At 47.5% G+C, this 16,221-nt stretch overlaps 1 protein-coding gene across 2 annotated transcripts; it reads left to right on the top strand.

The window, feature by feature from the left end:
• The first annotated feature begins 926 nt into the window (after positions 1-926).
• LOC105021051 (proline-, glutamic acid- and leucine-rich protein 1) lies at positions 927-10,494 on the top strand. 2 transcript variants are annotated; one of them, XM_010888500.5, is made up of 6 exons: positions 927-1,596; positions 6,903-6,944; positions 7,907-7,951; positions 8,273-8,420; positions 8,520-8,681; positions 8,816-10,494. In XM_010888500.5, exons 1-6 carry the CDS (start codon positions 1,546-1,548, stop codon positions 9,961-9,963), a joined length of 1,596 nt encoding a protein of 531 aa, XP_010886802.1. In that variant the 5' UTR covers positions 927-1,545; the 3' UTR covers positions 9,964-10,494. The 2 variants fall into 2 exon arrangements, with proteins under 2 accessions (XP_010886802.1, XP_034146854.1); XM_034290963.1 differs by having other exon boundaries at positions 6,903-7,001.
• The last annotated feature ends 5,727 nt before the right edge of the window (positions 10,495-16,221 follow it).

The following is a 16,221-nucleotide window of genomic DNA, read 5'->3' as shown; positions in this document are numbered from 1 at the left end:
CAATGTCATAATAAATGCTTGCAGTGTCAATATTAGCGCAGCGGTAAGTCCCGTTCAGCCCGACTGCTCCTACACCGTGACGCTGGGTGTCATAATGCCCATTTGCGCCAGCCCTGCCCTTCTCGATGCCTGGTGACTAAGTGAGAAAGCACACATGGCTCAAGACACCCGCATGCACAGACCCACACGAGCACAAACACACTGTAGGAATGTCTAACAGTGTGGTGACGAAAACAGTGATTCTCGATTCCTAGTCAAAGATCTATTTTCCCTAAAACTAACACCCAAATCTAAAACTTCAACGTTACCACTAATCCCTATCCCTAATTCCAACCCTAACCCCAAATTGTAACTTTTACCCGACATTTTTTAGGGGGCCGACGAAGTGTCACATTGGTGCCCGCAGATAAAATGTTCGCGCGCGCACACACAGACACTCAGACACACACACACACCCCAAAATCATAATTTGCCTCGAGAATAAAGTGTAAAAGTGTTAAGCTCAATGTAAGGTATTGTTTTTACACATTATCAAAACGATTTCTGCAAATATATACTTAGGTCAGTTTTTACCAGAAGTCTAGCATAATCACGGTTTGGGTTTTGCGAGTAGAGTTGGGCTTCAACTCAATATTCTACTGCCACCTTGTGGACAGTTTGGATGTTGGAAAATATGAACGTCCTGGCATCTGTCATGTGAATTTCCTCAGGCGCTAGTTTAATGACTATTTTGTTTTGTTTTGCTAGACATGAGGTAGGATATGATAAGCAGCCCAACATTTGCAGTAAACTCACGCACGCAGTTAATCACACACACACACACGTATACACAAACCCACACACTGCACAATGCAACTGCAAGACACCCCACTGTCTCAATACTATCCCAGCAGGCAGCCACTAGCCTACCGCCGAATGACCTTGTCCAAACATTCTCCCTAATTCTCTATATCACGATGGCCGGAATAACTGTGAAAGGAAATAGAAATTAACTTCGTTGGAAATCTACACGACGCAAGACATTCGAGTTAAAATGAAAGTAATTAACACGGTTTTCTACGCATCCGTCTTAATCTCAGCCCCTGCGACTGTTGCTAGGAGCCTAGGATAGACCCAACATCCAATCATCTGCGCAGCCCTTCGCTCTTTTCTAGTTTGAAGGCTAGAATTACATGACATCATTTGAAGCGCGACCCCGTCCCACCTACGAGAAAAACAAACAAACGTGATATCCTCAAATCCTTTTCATTTTCCCACGAGCTGGAAAAGAAAACACCCGGAGCTGCGTTTTGCATTGGGATGATTTCCCTCCGTATCCACATCGCGCAGCCCGTGACATTTCTGGATTGGTCGCGGCGGTATCCCCGATAGTATCGGATTCTGGGAGGTGCGGTCTTTACGCACGGGGAACGGCGGAGGGGCTGGCTGCTGGGCTATGGATTCAGTGTGGGAGTGAGAGAGATGGGGGCTTAGCACAATAACATACATCCAACTCCTCACAGTGATCCCGTCTGTCGTTGTCATAAATTGCTTCTGTCCCTGACCATGGATCCAGAGAAGACGTTGACGTTCTGCCTGGGGCTCAAAGCAGAGGCGGTATGTTGACTTAGACTACAGATATTGTGTTATCAACATCTTTGCTTGATATGCTTGCAGTGAGTTACCGTGGTATGTCAACAACTGGGCAATATCACATTCTGCTGCAGGGGTAGTATTGTGCACGTCAGTGTGTTGTTTAGCCCACTAAATGATGTTCCTAGATGGCGGTTTGTTAACATAGCGTAGCTTCTGAGAGCCGTCAGGTGGATATGATTCATTGTTGCAAATAATTGTATCGACACTGCAACAAATCTTACTGCAACAAATCTAGGGAAGGGAAGTGAATTAGTCGTCTGACGGACTGTCGGATGTACAAGTTTTTTCCAAGTGTCTGGTATGCATACATAGAAAGTCGTAGATATACTAAACACCTTTGTAGGATTTTCCTTCATTTTACGGAAAGTTAATTTCCCCTCCTCACTCCTCTGGTAATTGAATAGCTGAAATGCACATAATGCCCATGATTAAAAGTGCTTTTAGCTGTCAGACCCAGGGTAGTAAAAGCAATTTATTACCACTCTGCCAATAGAGAAATACTATAGCGCTGATTCAGTGAGCAGTAGGTCTTCTGCATGTATCTGCATGGTTAAACACTCACAAACTATACAATGGAGTGTAGCAATTCAGCTACAAGACATTAATTTACTATTCTGAAGATGACCAGCGAGTATCATCAATGTGTCAGTGTTTTTGGTTCCATTATCTTCCGTATTTCCCCTGTTTATTACTCGCACACAAAACGCATTCAGCTAATGTGGATGTTTACTGTTAACAAATGCATTACTGTACACCAAACTCTTTGTTTTCTCACGCAGCCCGCAAAGACACCGACACACCCACCCACACATAGCTATTTAACTGGGGACACCGAAGTTGATTGTCCTTAAAATAATCAATAATTTTCTTATCCTAATCCAAAACTTTGTTCTTAAGGTTATATGAAAAGGACAAGCGTTTTGGGCGAAACCCAGTATTCCTTGCCAAAGTCTGTGAGTTTTAGGTCTCGGTTTCCTACATATTGTGGTAAAATAAAGTGCAGTCACTGACATCTAATACATTTAATTTTTGGATGCTCCTTGGATTTTGGATTGAATCTCCGATCTTTTTCTTTCCATCTTCTAGCCTTTGGCCTTCCGCCATGGTTTGGCGCTAGGGTGGAGCGAGTGACTCTAGTTAACTTCTTGAGCTGAAAGTCTCTTGTGGTTTTTGAGATTGAGTCTCTGCAGGACGACAGACTAACCACTTCAGATACTTTATGTATGACCTACGATGTGGTGGCCAAACCACAAGCAGTCAACTTTACAGTGGAGGCCTATCACCGGGAGGAAATGCCATTTCGCCTGCCTGAAATCCCCTCCTGCGCCACTGAAAAACACCCTCGTCGTGGTGACCGATCACTCCTAGTCCGACCGCTTCCTTCTACGGCGACCGGTTGACGGCCCTGCCGACCCTGGTAACATCTCCCCCTACTCTCCGCGGTAATGGCATGAACCTGTCCAAACTGTAGCCCTCACCGGAATACATCCGGAGCCACCCACACACGCCGTCTCCCACATCAGTCCGCCTTGGGATATAAGACGCTTGAGATTACGTTTATTCTAATCCTAACCCTGACCCGAACCTGAAAGCTCTTGGATGGATCTGTAGAACCGCAGTACCTGCAGCATAGCACGTAACGGGACCTATGTAACAAAGGGATAAGGTATTATCCATTGTTATGGTCCAGTGTTCTTGACACTACAGATAATAGATCTTGACTCATCTAACCAAGCTGACATGTGCTGTCAGTGGTCCTGGCGTTGATGGATTGGGGTTTCCAGGCCAGCGCTGCCCGTGTAATGTTTATCCTAGTCCAGTGTGTGTGTGTGTGTGTGTGTGTGTGTGTGTTTGGGGGGGGGGGGGTCTATGTGTGTATGTTGCTCTGCAGTGGCTTGATCGATAGCTGGCACCGACGCCAGGTGCTTCCTCCAGTACTCTAGAGCTCCTACTGCAGCTGGCCTCCCTCAGTGTGTTAGTGAACGTCACCAGCTGGGCTGGGTGGAAATGGCACCGCCGCCGCCATGGAGACTGTGTGAACCCCGACGCGGGGTTACAGGCTGCGATACCGAGGGCGCAGCCACGGGGTCAAACGCATGTGCGGCCTACTCCATGAACCCAGGTCTGAGAAAGATGGAGGGATTTCCTGACAGACGCAGCGTTCACATATTTGTCAGGAAACACATTTACTACTATGTGACCGGGGCTGCCTTATGCAACGTGATTACAGGCCTTTCATTATGGAATGACTTGAAATACAGTGCTGGCTGAGGTGATAAGCTTTGTACTAAATCTGTGTGTCAGTTAAAATAGGCCCTTGACTGTTTGATAAAGGAGTGAGAGGACAGGGTTTCTGTGTGTATGCTTGAATGCGTAAGTTGCGGGGTAAATGTGTTTAGATCCTTCACTTTTTGAGTGAAGCCTTCCGTCATTATTTGCCCACCGGAGAAGCACCCTGAATTTGTTGGACCTCAACGCCAAATTGCCGACCGTCGAAAAGATCATCACCGTCAACCGACCGAAAGGCTGACTGCAGATTTGCATGTTCTGGTCACAGGCCCGGCAGACCGAACGGAGCTGGGTGTCAAATAAAAGATGAATAACAGAAATATAAACCCTGTGTCCATGCACGAGAGCGTTCATTTTCGGAGGCTGGGACCGGGCCTGGTGTGCTGCCGCTCCAGACCAGCTCTGAACCCACAGAAGTGCACCTTTCACCCTGACGTAGCTGCGCTCCCGGGTTCATGACGTATACTGTTAGCATGGGGTGTTGGGTTTGAAGTGGGCATGCGGAGTACAATGAAGGTATTGTATCCGTGGAGGGGGGGGGGGGGGGGGGGGGGGTGTAAGCATGAAGTGGGCCCACGCACTGCCATCTATTGCAGACGGTCTCCATCTGTGATGGCAGGACACTAACAATAGCTCTAACACACAGAACGGATTTTTCACATCATCGGACGGACGCTCTATTGCATTCTGTGTCCATATTGGCTGAGAACAGGGAGAAAGAGATGCCGGTTTTGCCTTCTGGTTGTTACTCTTAACCAAGATAACCGGTCAGCAGGCCCGGGTCACACGCGGTTTGTTTCTGGGATACAACCAAACAACAGTCTGTTGACACTGGGTTCTCCAACACTCGATACACTCCCTCAGGGGGGAATGTTCTCATAGGTCGTACCATTGTTTTGCTTAGAAAGAATTCACGGTGCATGAGCTCTATGTGTCCAAATACAAACGTGCAATATAAATTGTACATAACTATATCAAACACACTTTTGACAATGCGTATACACTCAAATGTCTGGCATATAAAGAAACAACAAAGCTAACAAACTGTGTACATTGCTCACCTTGCGAGGACTCGCTTACATGTTAGCATGGGACCACAGTCAAAATAATCAAAATATACAGTACAGCAAACTTTGACTCACCACCTGTGCTGATTTTAATACTGGTGGGAAAAGCAGCAAAGCATATGTACGGTACATATGAGCTGGACTACTGTATACTACAAAACTGGTTCAAATAGGAAATCAGAATCCTCTTGTTTGAGGCAGGCGAGATAACACTTTTCCACAAAGTAGAAGTTTAAAAAGCTAGTTTCTGATTTAGATGTATACAGGGATTAGTAAAGCTGTCAGAATATGTCATTAATGTCTTTGGGAGAATGGTCCACTGATTTGACCCTGTGGACCATTTAGTTGCGCTTGATTTTATAAAGGTGTCTGTCCAATCATTTGTGGGTTTTGTTGCTGAACTGAACATATTTTTATACAGATTTGCCTTATTTCAGTGTCTCAACCTATGTGCACAAAGTTAGAGTTTATGACCTTCTCTAACCGGTTCTAAAGCTCTTTGCTCTTCGCCTCCAAATAGACATGTTTGCATGCAAAGAGGTAGATTTTTCCACTGAATTTAATAAGTGGAAATAAACCTAGGTAAACACTGAAAGTATTAATAGTATTTTGAAAATGTCCCAAAACATTCAGATAATGTAGCGTTTCCATCCTTCGTGATCAAAGCGTAGCATGCTTATTACACACATTGCTTTTGGAACAATCTAAGAATTCTTTGAAGGCCTGTCTAAATACAAAAGCGGTTTTAGTTTCTCCGGAGCATTTGAGGTTGTTCTGTGTGCCCTACTTAACACAGCCCAGGCTGTCTGGAAAAAGATGCCATTCTGGCCAATTAAAAAGTGATGAGCTAAAAATGACATCACAGTTGTTTTGGAATCAGGGTGCCTTGTTGCTTCCCTTCTCTGCAGGAACATGGAGTTTGTGTTCGTTTGCGTGTGACACTGTTTCTGTGTGTGTATGTGTGAGGGTTGACTGTGGTGGCCTTGTAGTGTCTTTTCAGTGTTGGCAATCAGGGATCTCACTAAAGGTCTATTGAAAAGGGAGAGCGAGGGAGTGATATAAGAGCGAGAGAACGCGAGATCGGAGTGAGAGAGAGAGAGAGAGAGAGAGAGAGAGAGGCAAAGAGAGGTAGATGGGGAGTGAGATAAAAGAACGAGAGATCAGAGAAAGAGCTAGCGAGAGAGAGAAAGTGAGCTGAGTTTAAAACGCCATTGTCCTGTGAGCATCCTTGAGAGGCTTGTGAAAGGAGAGCACCCTGATTACTGCCTGCCTGGGGGACCTCATATGACCTTTGTGCACATCAGAACATTGACACTTTTAGACTCACGACAGAAACACTGCACATTTAATGGAGGGACTGAATGTCAGGTTGTTGGGGGAGATAATTTATACGTACTTGAATACAGGTCAGCTTCAGGGAAAACTATATCATTATGGATGTGAATATCCCAAATTGTATGGCTCGGAAACTGCAGGAAAAAAACATGATGCTGCATGTCATTAGTATCTGTTTAGGAGGACTGTATTCATGAAAAACAGACTGTTCTTAAATCGAATAAATACTTTAAATATGACTGAATCAAAAATGGTTGCTGTGTGAATTTAAACAGCTTTTTGAGGAGTAAACCTCTGACGAAAACAGCTCGTCCCCTGTGTAGAATGGATGAATGTCTCTCATCCCATACCTCTTTCTTCTCCGTCTCCCTTTCCAGTCTCACGGTCCCTCATCTCTGAATCAGTCGATCAACTGATCGATGAATCAGTCAACTATATTAGGGCTCTTCGCGCAGTATCTCAACAGTTGTCACAACGTGCTACAGACACCCAGCCTATTCAATGTCATCTGTATTAACTCAGCCTGTCTGCCCCCCACCTCCCTTGTCTCTCTCTCTCTCCGATCTCCTTTCCTAGATGACCATCTCCCTGCCGGAGCCGGGCGGACCCACAGCCACAGTAAGAAGGCTAACCCTTCCACTCATCCACCGACAGCCCGGAATAGCAGGGCCGCAGGTGGCTAACAAGGGAGAATGCTGAAGAGAAAATGATTGGGGGTTTAGAGAGAGAGATCACAGACAAGAATAATGAACACACCAATTAGTCAATTGTATATACAGGGTCCGACTGAAATTTGACTGTCGCTTTTATCCCCGACCCGTCCAAACTGGGGAGGCGCAGGGGGCTGCGATTAGGGGTACGTGTCTTGCTCCAAGACAGAAAGACATGTATTTCCCTTCTGGCTCATAGATTTAAAAATCGGGCAACCTTTTGGATAGTGGACAGATGCTCTGACTGTGAGGCCCACTGCTGCAGGACAGACAGAGAAAATGGGTAAGGGAGGATGAGAGTGGAAAAGAGGGAGAGAGAGGGAGGGGATGTATATAGAGGGTGCTAGTAATGGGAGACAGAGGAAAGGAGGGAGGGAAGGAGGGAAGCATTTGAATGAACAAGGGGGTCAAACAACAAGCAAACCGAAGGGAAACGGGAAGGAGGGATGAAGATGGAGAACCTGGCTCGGTCTAACGAGCTAGCTGACGAAACAACATAGAAGTGTTTATCTCCAACTGTGCCGCTAACTGAAGTCTCCTCATCCTGCTCCTCTGACACGAGTCTGGATGTGTTTGTCGTAAAAAATAACCCCACACTCCTACTTCTATCACTAACGAGAGAGATAACCTTGAATTCACTCACAAACAAACCTCTTACTTACATAACAAGATTGAGCCTCTCCAGCGTGACACGGCCGTGGTTTATGGTTTGGCTTAAGTGCTTCACTTTGGCTAGCCAACGACTGCGTGGATGTTTTATTGCCGGTCATGGGAGTAGACCGGCGATTCAGCGGTTTTCACATTACACACCGTCCACCGTGATGGATGTGTTTAAAAACCAGACGTGGTTGTTTGTTTTTATTTTTCCAGGTGACGGTGCATCCACAGGCTTCAGACATTGGCACCATCAACAAGGTGAGGAATGCACGCCGCTTACACCCACCCTCTGTAAAGTATATGTGCCTGGCTACGTAAAGGCAATGAATACGTTTCTCTAAAGTTACATGCTGCACATGCCGCAGCTACTCTTCCTGGACTCTGCGGAAAACCGAAAAAAACACACGAGTAATGAAGGCATGAGACAACCTGGTCGGTTGACGTTGGATCGAAGTGGCCGTTTCGGCCTACTTTGGTAGCGCCGTGTTTCGAAAGTAGCTCTCGGCAAAAAAAAAGACTCAACGCCGGGGCCACATGACCACGTCTGTCGTTGTCTTTATGTCCCGTCCTGTCCACCAGGGGGTGAAGTACCAGGGCAGCTCCGGCGGTCAGCCTGTGATTGGTCCAAAGTACTGCCCTGGGGTGAACAACAACCCGGGCTACCTGTGCGAGACCGGTCACTGCTGCGGAGAGACGGGCTGCTGCACGTACTACTATGAACTCTGGTGTGAGTTACGGAGAACAGCCCGCGGGGGGGGTGGGGGGGGGGGGGGGGGGGAGCAATGCAATGAAACAGTCCGGTACGTGACTCTCCTGTATTCCCCAGGGTTCTGGCTGCTTTGGACCATTCTGATTCTGTTCAGCTGTTGCTGTGCCTACCGCCATCGCAGGGCCAAGATGCGCATCCAGCAGCAGCAGAGGCAGAGGGAGATCAACCTGATCGCCTACCACGGAGCCTGCAGCTACCCCGCCTCCATGTTGGACCTAAGTAGGTAGCGCTTTGGGGCGATCGTCTCTCCTTCCGGGTCTAGCTCCTCGTCTCCGGCCCATTTTCCTGCGGGCGGACCTCCGGTGGTTAGTGGGTTAAATTTGGTCGCGTGTGTCTCATGTGTTGTAATGCAGGTTTCCTGGCCTCCTTTAAACTGCCTTCTTATGAGGAGGTGGCAGCCCAGCCTCCGTCACCCCCTCCTCCCTACAGCTCCGTCTTTGCCCTGCAGGGGGCGATGGGGGGCTCATCCGCCTACACCGCCACCCCCTATGGTTCTGCGTACCCCCACCACCACCAGCAGCAGCCCCCAGGCCCCCCCTCCTATCTGGGCAGCTCCCGGGCTGGCCCCAGCGGCACCGCCGTCACCCTGACCTCCTCACAGAGTTCGGACAATTACACCAGCTGCTCCTGCGAGTCCTGCTCCCTCCTCACCTCCCGGTCAAGCACCTCCTTCTCCGTCCAGGTGACCTACGAGACGGATGACACCTCCCGCGCCACCACGCCGGGCAGCGAAGCCGGGGCGGGGGGAGGTGGGAGGGAGGTCCGGAGGGTTTTCCCTAAGGAGGTTTCAGCGGCGGAGGGCATCGGGGCCGTCAGGTCGCCCTTGTCTCCTGGAGGATGTCCGCCATCTCTGCCCCCTCCTCAGCCCAGTTTCTTACCTTTATGTTCTCCAACTGCAAGCGAGGGGATCCCGGCAATGTCTCCTCCTCTGCCGCTCCCCAAACTTTGTTCTCCTCCTCCGCCGCTCCCTGCACTCCACCGGCCGCTCCCCCCCCTTGTCCTCGTGGACCCCCTGGGCGTGATGGCCGAGAAGAGAGGGGTGGAGGGCGACCCGGGCGAGGGGAGGGTCACGGAGCGAAAGAGCCCTTCGACAGTCTGTCTGCCCAAGCCCACCCAGTCTCCTCCCAGACATGCGCTGTTCTCCACCAACGTAGACTTCTTCGAACCCGTCGAGAAAGGGAGGAGAGATGAAGAGGAGGAGGAGGACGACGAAGAGGATCATTTCCGCCACCGCCGGCTCACGGGCGATTCCGGCATCGAAGTGTGCCGCTGCCGGGTGAAGAGTGAGGAAGAGGAGAAGGTGGAAGAAGAGAGCGATGGGGGAGGGGATCGAGAGGACGGGACGGGTATACTCCATGACAGCGTGGACTGCTCCCTCCGCGCGCATCGTGTCACCCCATCGCAGCTCCCATCTGATGATTGTGCCACCCAGTGTGGCCACGCCTCCTCCTCAGCCGTCCCCAGGGGCGGGGACGCGGCCATTACCGTGGAGTCGTCATGAGAACGCCCAATGAGGGCCAACTGACTCAGCAAGGCTACCCAAATGGAGTTTAGGGGTGTTTACTTCGACCCAATAGTGTCCCCTACTGTCCGAGCCAGGAAGTTGGAAGGAAGCCCGGGCCCACATTCACTTCGTTCGGGCCTGGTAGTGTTACCGTAGTAATGTCACGTCACCGTAGTAACACGGAGGAGGAAGACTCATCGCAGCCATCTAATGCTAACTAGGAGAGAACCCAGGAGAGGAAGGGCAGACTGTTGATCCTTCTGATTCTGACTGCCGCTCATTGACATTCCGTGCCGTTGCCATGCCACCCACAACAGACGCCTCCATCATTTTCACTCAAAGAATGGAAACAAAGCGCCAAGTAATGATATATTCACATTGCTCGCTCTCCCTCTGTCCCTCAAACACCCCCTCTGTGTCTCTATCCACCAACCATTCTAGCATTCCCTCAACCCATCTCTCTCTCTGTTTCCACACCCATCTCTCTCTCTCTCTCTGTTTCCACACCCATCTCTCTCTCTCTCTCTCTGTTTCCACACCCATCTCTCTCTCTCTCTCTCTCTCTCTCTCTCTGTTTCCACACCCATCTCTCTCTCTCTCTCTCTCTGTTTCCACACCCATCTCTCTCTCTCTCTCTCTCTGTTTCCACACCCATCTCTCTCTCTCTCTCTCTCTCTCTCTCTCTCTGTTTCCACACCCATCTCTCTCTCTCTCTCTCTGTTTCCACACCCATCTCTCTCTCTCTCTGTTTCCACACCCATCTCTCTCTCTCTCTGTTTCCACACCCATCTCTCTCATTTCCCTCTGTTACCCTCCATTGAGTCCCAGGAAGAGGTGCAGCAGCTACATGAGTCAATTTGAAATCAACACAGTCACACACACACTCAACCCTCCCCATGTCACACACACAAAACCCACGAACGCACACACAGACAACCACCACACAACCCCCCCCCCCTTACACAGTACACTTGCTGGGTCGGTGGTTCCATCGGGCCTGCCCATTTCCAAAAATACCTTCCCGCTTTCTACCCCTCCCCAACCCCTCACCGGAGTACCTCCTCCTACCCCTCCCCAACCCCTCACCGGAGTACCTCCTCCTACCCCTCCCCAACCCCTCACCGGAGTACCTCCTCCTACCCCTCCCCAACCCCTCACCGGAGTACCTCCTCCTACCCCTCCCCAACCCCTCACCGGAGTACCTCCTCCTACCCCTCCCCAACCCCTCACCGGAGTACCTCCTCCTACCCCGATGTCTCTGGGTGGAGGTGGCCTTTCATGAGGACTGTTAGTAGACGCTGCTGTTGGATGCAGTGATTGACAGTCTGTGTTGTGTAGTGGCGGGCTGGTTCGTGTTCTCTCCGTCGCCCGTGGTCCTCTACTGTTGCACCGCTGCTCCCACCATTGGCAGCATAACAAGGCAATAACCAAACGAGCGCCGATTACGACGACCGTGGCGGACGAAGCGACCGTCCAACTCTCCTCCCCCCCGAGGCGGGACCGTCGCAGCAGGTGGATTCTGGGTGGTCAGTGGTTTAACGGTGAACCCTGAGAAGGAGATGGTTGTGTGCGCGCGTACAATAAGCCGATTCTCCGCGTTGGTTTCCCGATTCTTCACTGATGGACGCCTAGTACAGTACACACACACCTACCTTATCCTATTATGACTGTTCAAAAGAGGATTTGTTATGTTGCTCCCAAGGTCTTCCATCACAGTGTGCTCTCCTCCCTGTGATGGAGATTTTTTATTTTTCCCACTTGGATTTTCTACAAGGCGGTAGCTACATCTGTGGACCCTTGATTGCCCATTCCACAGGCTAACCCCCCAAAAAAAAAAGTTTACCGCTGATGCTGAATGTAACGTTTCCCCTACGTAGCGACACCAACGGACGCCCAGCCATTGGTCCCGCCACAGTGTGTAACCGCACGGAAGCCTCTGATTGGGTGAGACGTTCTAACTGGACGAAGGGCCGCCAACGTCAGATGCAGCTGTACACAAATATAATCCGAAGTATCATCGGTTTCATCCTCAACTAGACTGTTAGATGCTAAATAGTGCTGTGGTATTTTGTCCTCGAGGGAATGGAGCTGTTTGGGAGTTTTTTTCTGTCAAACAGGAAACAGTGAAAGGGCCTTCTCGTGTGGCTTTGCTGTGGCTTTTCACTGGGAATGACTGCTCTGCCAGCCTCCACGCTGTACATCTATAGCCTGAGTGATTGCAATCTTTCTAACAGGTTCTTGTAGTCGTGGCAACATAGTCATGGATCTGAAGACGACGCCGATAACTGCAGAATGACTGGATTTCACAGCGATCGTACCGAAGAAGACTGTTGCACTGAAAAGGAGTAGTGTGAAAGTGAGAAAATCGCAGCGTTCATTTCAGGTGGTTGTTATCGCCCCCCATATATACACGACGATAACTATAAATATATATAGAGTTATTTTAAGACGAGGCAACATGTCGTTTCTCTGGTAACAAGCGGTGGGAAGTGGCTTCATAGAAATGGTTGCCATGGCTTTCCCGTGTACCGAGTCCTGTTTGAAAGCGGAGCTTCAAAGCTGTTGACCTTGAGATAGACTCAAGGTTAGAATTGAATAGTGTCACCGGTTGGACAGCGGTCTTCTCTGCCAGTATCATCAAGGGAATAATGCAGGTTGTGTCTAGGCTGCATAGAAATAGCATGTCAACTTGTCCACCTCTTAGTGTGATTACAGCCACAGGAAGGCAGATTATCCTTGCATTTCATTTTCTACATCTCACTTTTACCACTGTGTGAATCTGTGTGTGCGCGCGCGCGTGTGTGTGTGTGTGTATGTGTGTTTAAAGCTCTTATTCGTCAGCTTAGTGTGTGTTTAATTACAATTACTGTGGAGGAGTCATTCACTCGTAAAGGCCATTCACCTGTATGGATATTTCTGGGATAATGTGTCATCTACATGTTTTTTGACCAGAATTCTGTGTTGGGAGTGTTGGCACGTCACACACAGTAGAGGATAACAGTGTGTGTGTTGAGAGTGCGTCTCATGTCACTAAGTGCAGCCACAGTGTGAGTGTGGAGTGAGAAAGACAGGAGAAGGAGTGAGAAAGACAGGAGAAGGAATGAGAGAGCGAGAGAGAGAGAGAGACAAGAGAAAATAATATAACATAAAAAAACTGAAGGCTCCCTACCTCTCCAGCTAAGTGGTAGGCAGTTGTCTTGTTAACAGAGAGGCTGCTTTTGTGCCTAAATGTACAGTTCTTCGAGGTTCGCTTCTCTGTGTGACTATTCGTCTTCTAGTCGTATACCAAAACCCTTTTATATCGGTACTATTTCAGCGGTCTCTTTTTTAAAGATACATATTGTACAATTCCGAAATGCGAGACTCGCAAAAAAAAGTACGTGTTTAGCAATAGTATGGTTATTCACTGTTATCCCGTTCCTCTGATCATTGTAGGTTGAAACATGTTGTAAACAAGTTGAAAACGTGTCATCGGTTGAAAACTTGTTGTAATGGCATTTACCTCTCGATACTGATCAATGACTCGTGAGGCATTGGGCATTGACTTTTGATTGTAGGTGTACACAAAATTTTAAAGGTTGATTTTGGGCATAGAAAACAGTAAAACTGCCTTTTTTCCCTCTGTTTAAAAAAGAATTGGAGGTTTTCTATCATAGGTAGTGTGTTAGCAATGCTAGTTATTGTAGGTAACCAGTTAGCTTACGTTACCCTAGCTAATGCTAATAAATGGCCTATTGTTAGTACCTAGTTATAAAAATATTACTGTAGCTGATTCCACTGCTCTATTTGGGCGGAGCTATTCTTTTGGTGTTTTTGGCCAAAGTCCACCTTTAATAAGAACCCCAGATGTTTAAAAATGACCCTTTATGGATGTCTTATACAGTACCTGCTGTCTCGACTACCACCCCTAAACTTTACCATTAGAGAAATTACCTCATAGCTCTTAATGTGACTATGTTAAATTACTTTTCCTTGTCAGCAGCCAGTGGTTTCCTGTGTAAAATATGCCATTTCAAGCCTGGTCCCCAATCTGTGTGTGCAGTTTTTTTCTTTTCAGCAATTTGGCAACACAGCACAAACTAACAGGTCGGGAACCAGGCTATGCCCCACCCCCGTTGCATATGTTAAAAGGCCATGACCAAGGCCATAACGGTCAGACTGTTACTTCGCCAAGTTATTATGGGAGCGATTCGAAGTTGACCCTTTCCTGATTCAGATACTGTATAGCCTACTCTATATTTGTACTACATTTTGTAACGCTGAGACGTTGAATTAGCAGCATTGGTGCAGTAGTTCTCACACGTGTCCTAGTCTGGTTTCTTTAAACTGTTTTTCCCCTTCCCGGGAAAAACAATTCGCAATTCTCTTTCTTAAACAGATTCTGTAGTGTCCGGACCCTGTCATTTAATGACAGCAGGCTTCATGAACTAACCTGTGTGATATAGCTATAGCAGCTACTTGATCTACATGTAGCTATAGCAACTACGTGACTGTTAGCAATGTAGTTAAGTGTATTGAACAATGTGGTATTCCTTGAGGGTATGCTACCATTCCAAGTCACAGCAATTCTGTTTGTCATGTCTAGCCTGCATGCTTGAGTCTGATGCCCGTTTACACCCATTGCTTACATGCATCCTCCCGTGTTTGAATTTCGTTCACATTCTCATTGGGACAACGCTTCCTGACAGGTGCGCACAATTCAAAAACTCGCAGTGAACTGTTTCAGTTTGAAAACGGAGAGGATCAAGATGAGTGACGGGTGTAAACGCAGATTGAGAGTGAAGGCTCAGCATTCACACCAGCTTCACTGTATGTAGCGTCATCGCAGCTATTGATTACAAGCTTTTTTAAGCTGTGAACTTATTGATGGAGGTGTTTGTTGATTTGATGATATTGTCCGTAGACTAGCTCTTTTTCGAAAAGTGTCATGAATATTGCATCGGTTCATTTTGTACTCACTGGGTATGACAAATATACAGACGTATGGTGAATTCTAATCAATCTAATCAATCTATCACTGTAAATAATTCCGATGTACTATGTGCTCTCATTGTTGAGTTATTTATTTTCTCTCAACCAGTGCTTTTCGCAGACGCGTAGTTGTGTATCGGGTTGAATTTTGCAATTCATTCTTCATACGATTCTGACTTGTGCGCTTAGCGCACGTGTTTTTTGCCATATTGGACTTGGTTGTCCGCATTGCTTATGAAACACACTGTGGATTTTGTGTGGAAATAAATGTTGCAAAGTGCTACACAAAGACCTGTCAGTCCTTCATTTTCTTTAACAGTTTTGAAAAGAAGACATGCTTGTGTCTGAGAAAATCACTGACTGCAAAGTGTCCCAATTATACGTTATGATTCAATGCAGCAACCTCATTCTAAATATAATAACAGCATTCTATATGAATTGACCTTGGAGCTCTATTACTTCGGTTTGCTGCTTTGCAGAGCAGTATTTTGATTGGTGGAGATGCCAACAGCCACGTCAAGCCTATGGAACATGGCTTCTTACATTGGCGGCATCTTGTGGTGAGTTAATATTCTAAACTGCACATTTTTCCAGTCAATATAGCAACATCCAGCGTTGTTATTCTGAAAACTAAACAGGGTTTTGTAATTGTTTGTCAAACGGAATGCAAAAGGGAGGGCTCTACTACCTGAGTGAACACGACAGAAACATTTTACATGACAGAAACAAATGAATGCCGTCCCTGTTGGATGACGACCATAGATATTGGTAGAGGCCTCTGGTCCCCATTGAGAACCGAAACCATTTTTGAAGATGAATAGCCACTTAGACACACACACACACACACACACACACACACACACACACACACACACACACACACACCATAACACAGTGTAATGTAATTTTCCATGTTAGTTAATATAACTAACATGGAAAATGTAATATTTTCCATGTTAGTTGTTGGTAGAAATGTTTCTACCAACATCTAACATGAAATTACTCTATTTCCAAAACATCTTGTTACTTAAGCCAAAATACTTTATGGGCAGGTGTAAAGGAGACAATCAACCCATGAGTCCGTGGAGCAAATTTTAACCTCTGCCACTCGTTAGCTAATTTCACCACACTGTAATTATTGGACGTATTCGTTTAAACTGAAACCCACATCGAAACCTATGTACATACCTACGAAGCACTTCATGAGAATTTCAGGTGAAAGGTATCTGGTGTTGGGAATCTCTTTCAACGCTCCACTCAAGTACTACAGGCGGTAGGCCACTG

This window comes from Esox lucius, chromosome 25, assembly GCF_011004845.1.
Source record: "Esox lucius isolate fEsoLuc1 chromosome 25, fEsoLuc1.pri, whole genome shotgun sequence".
Lineage (NCBI taxonomy): Eukaryota > Metazoa > Chordata > Actinopteri > Esociformes > Esocidae > Esox > Esox lucius.
Note: the sequence above shows the minus strand (reverse complement) of the source record. Positions and strands in the feature narration are given on the sequence as shown.

What these genes read in the sequence shown, in the direction of transcription:
- LOC105021051 (XM_034290963.1), top strand. Translation starts at nt 1,546, where the DNA reads ATGGATCCAGAGAAGACGTTGACGTTCTGCCTGGGGCTCAAAGCAGAG. An exon ending in TGGGGCTCAAAGCAGAGGCG is followed by an intron (nt 1,597 to 6,902) that starts GTATGTTGACTT and finishes CTCCTTTCCTAG; the next exon opens with ATGACCATCTCCCTGCCGGA. An exon ending in GTACTACTATGAACTCTGGT is followed by an intron (nt 8,421 to 8,519) that starts GTGAGTTACGGA and finishes TGTATTCCCCAG; the next exon opens with GGTTCTGGCTGCTTTGGACC.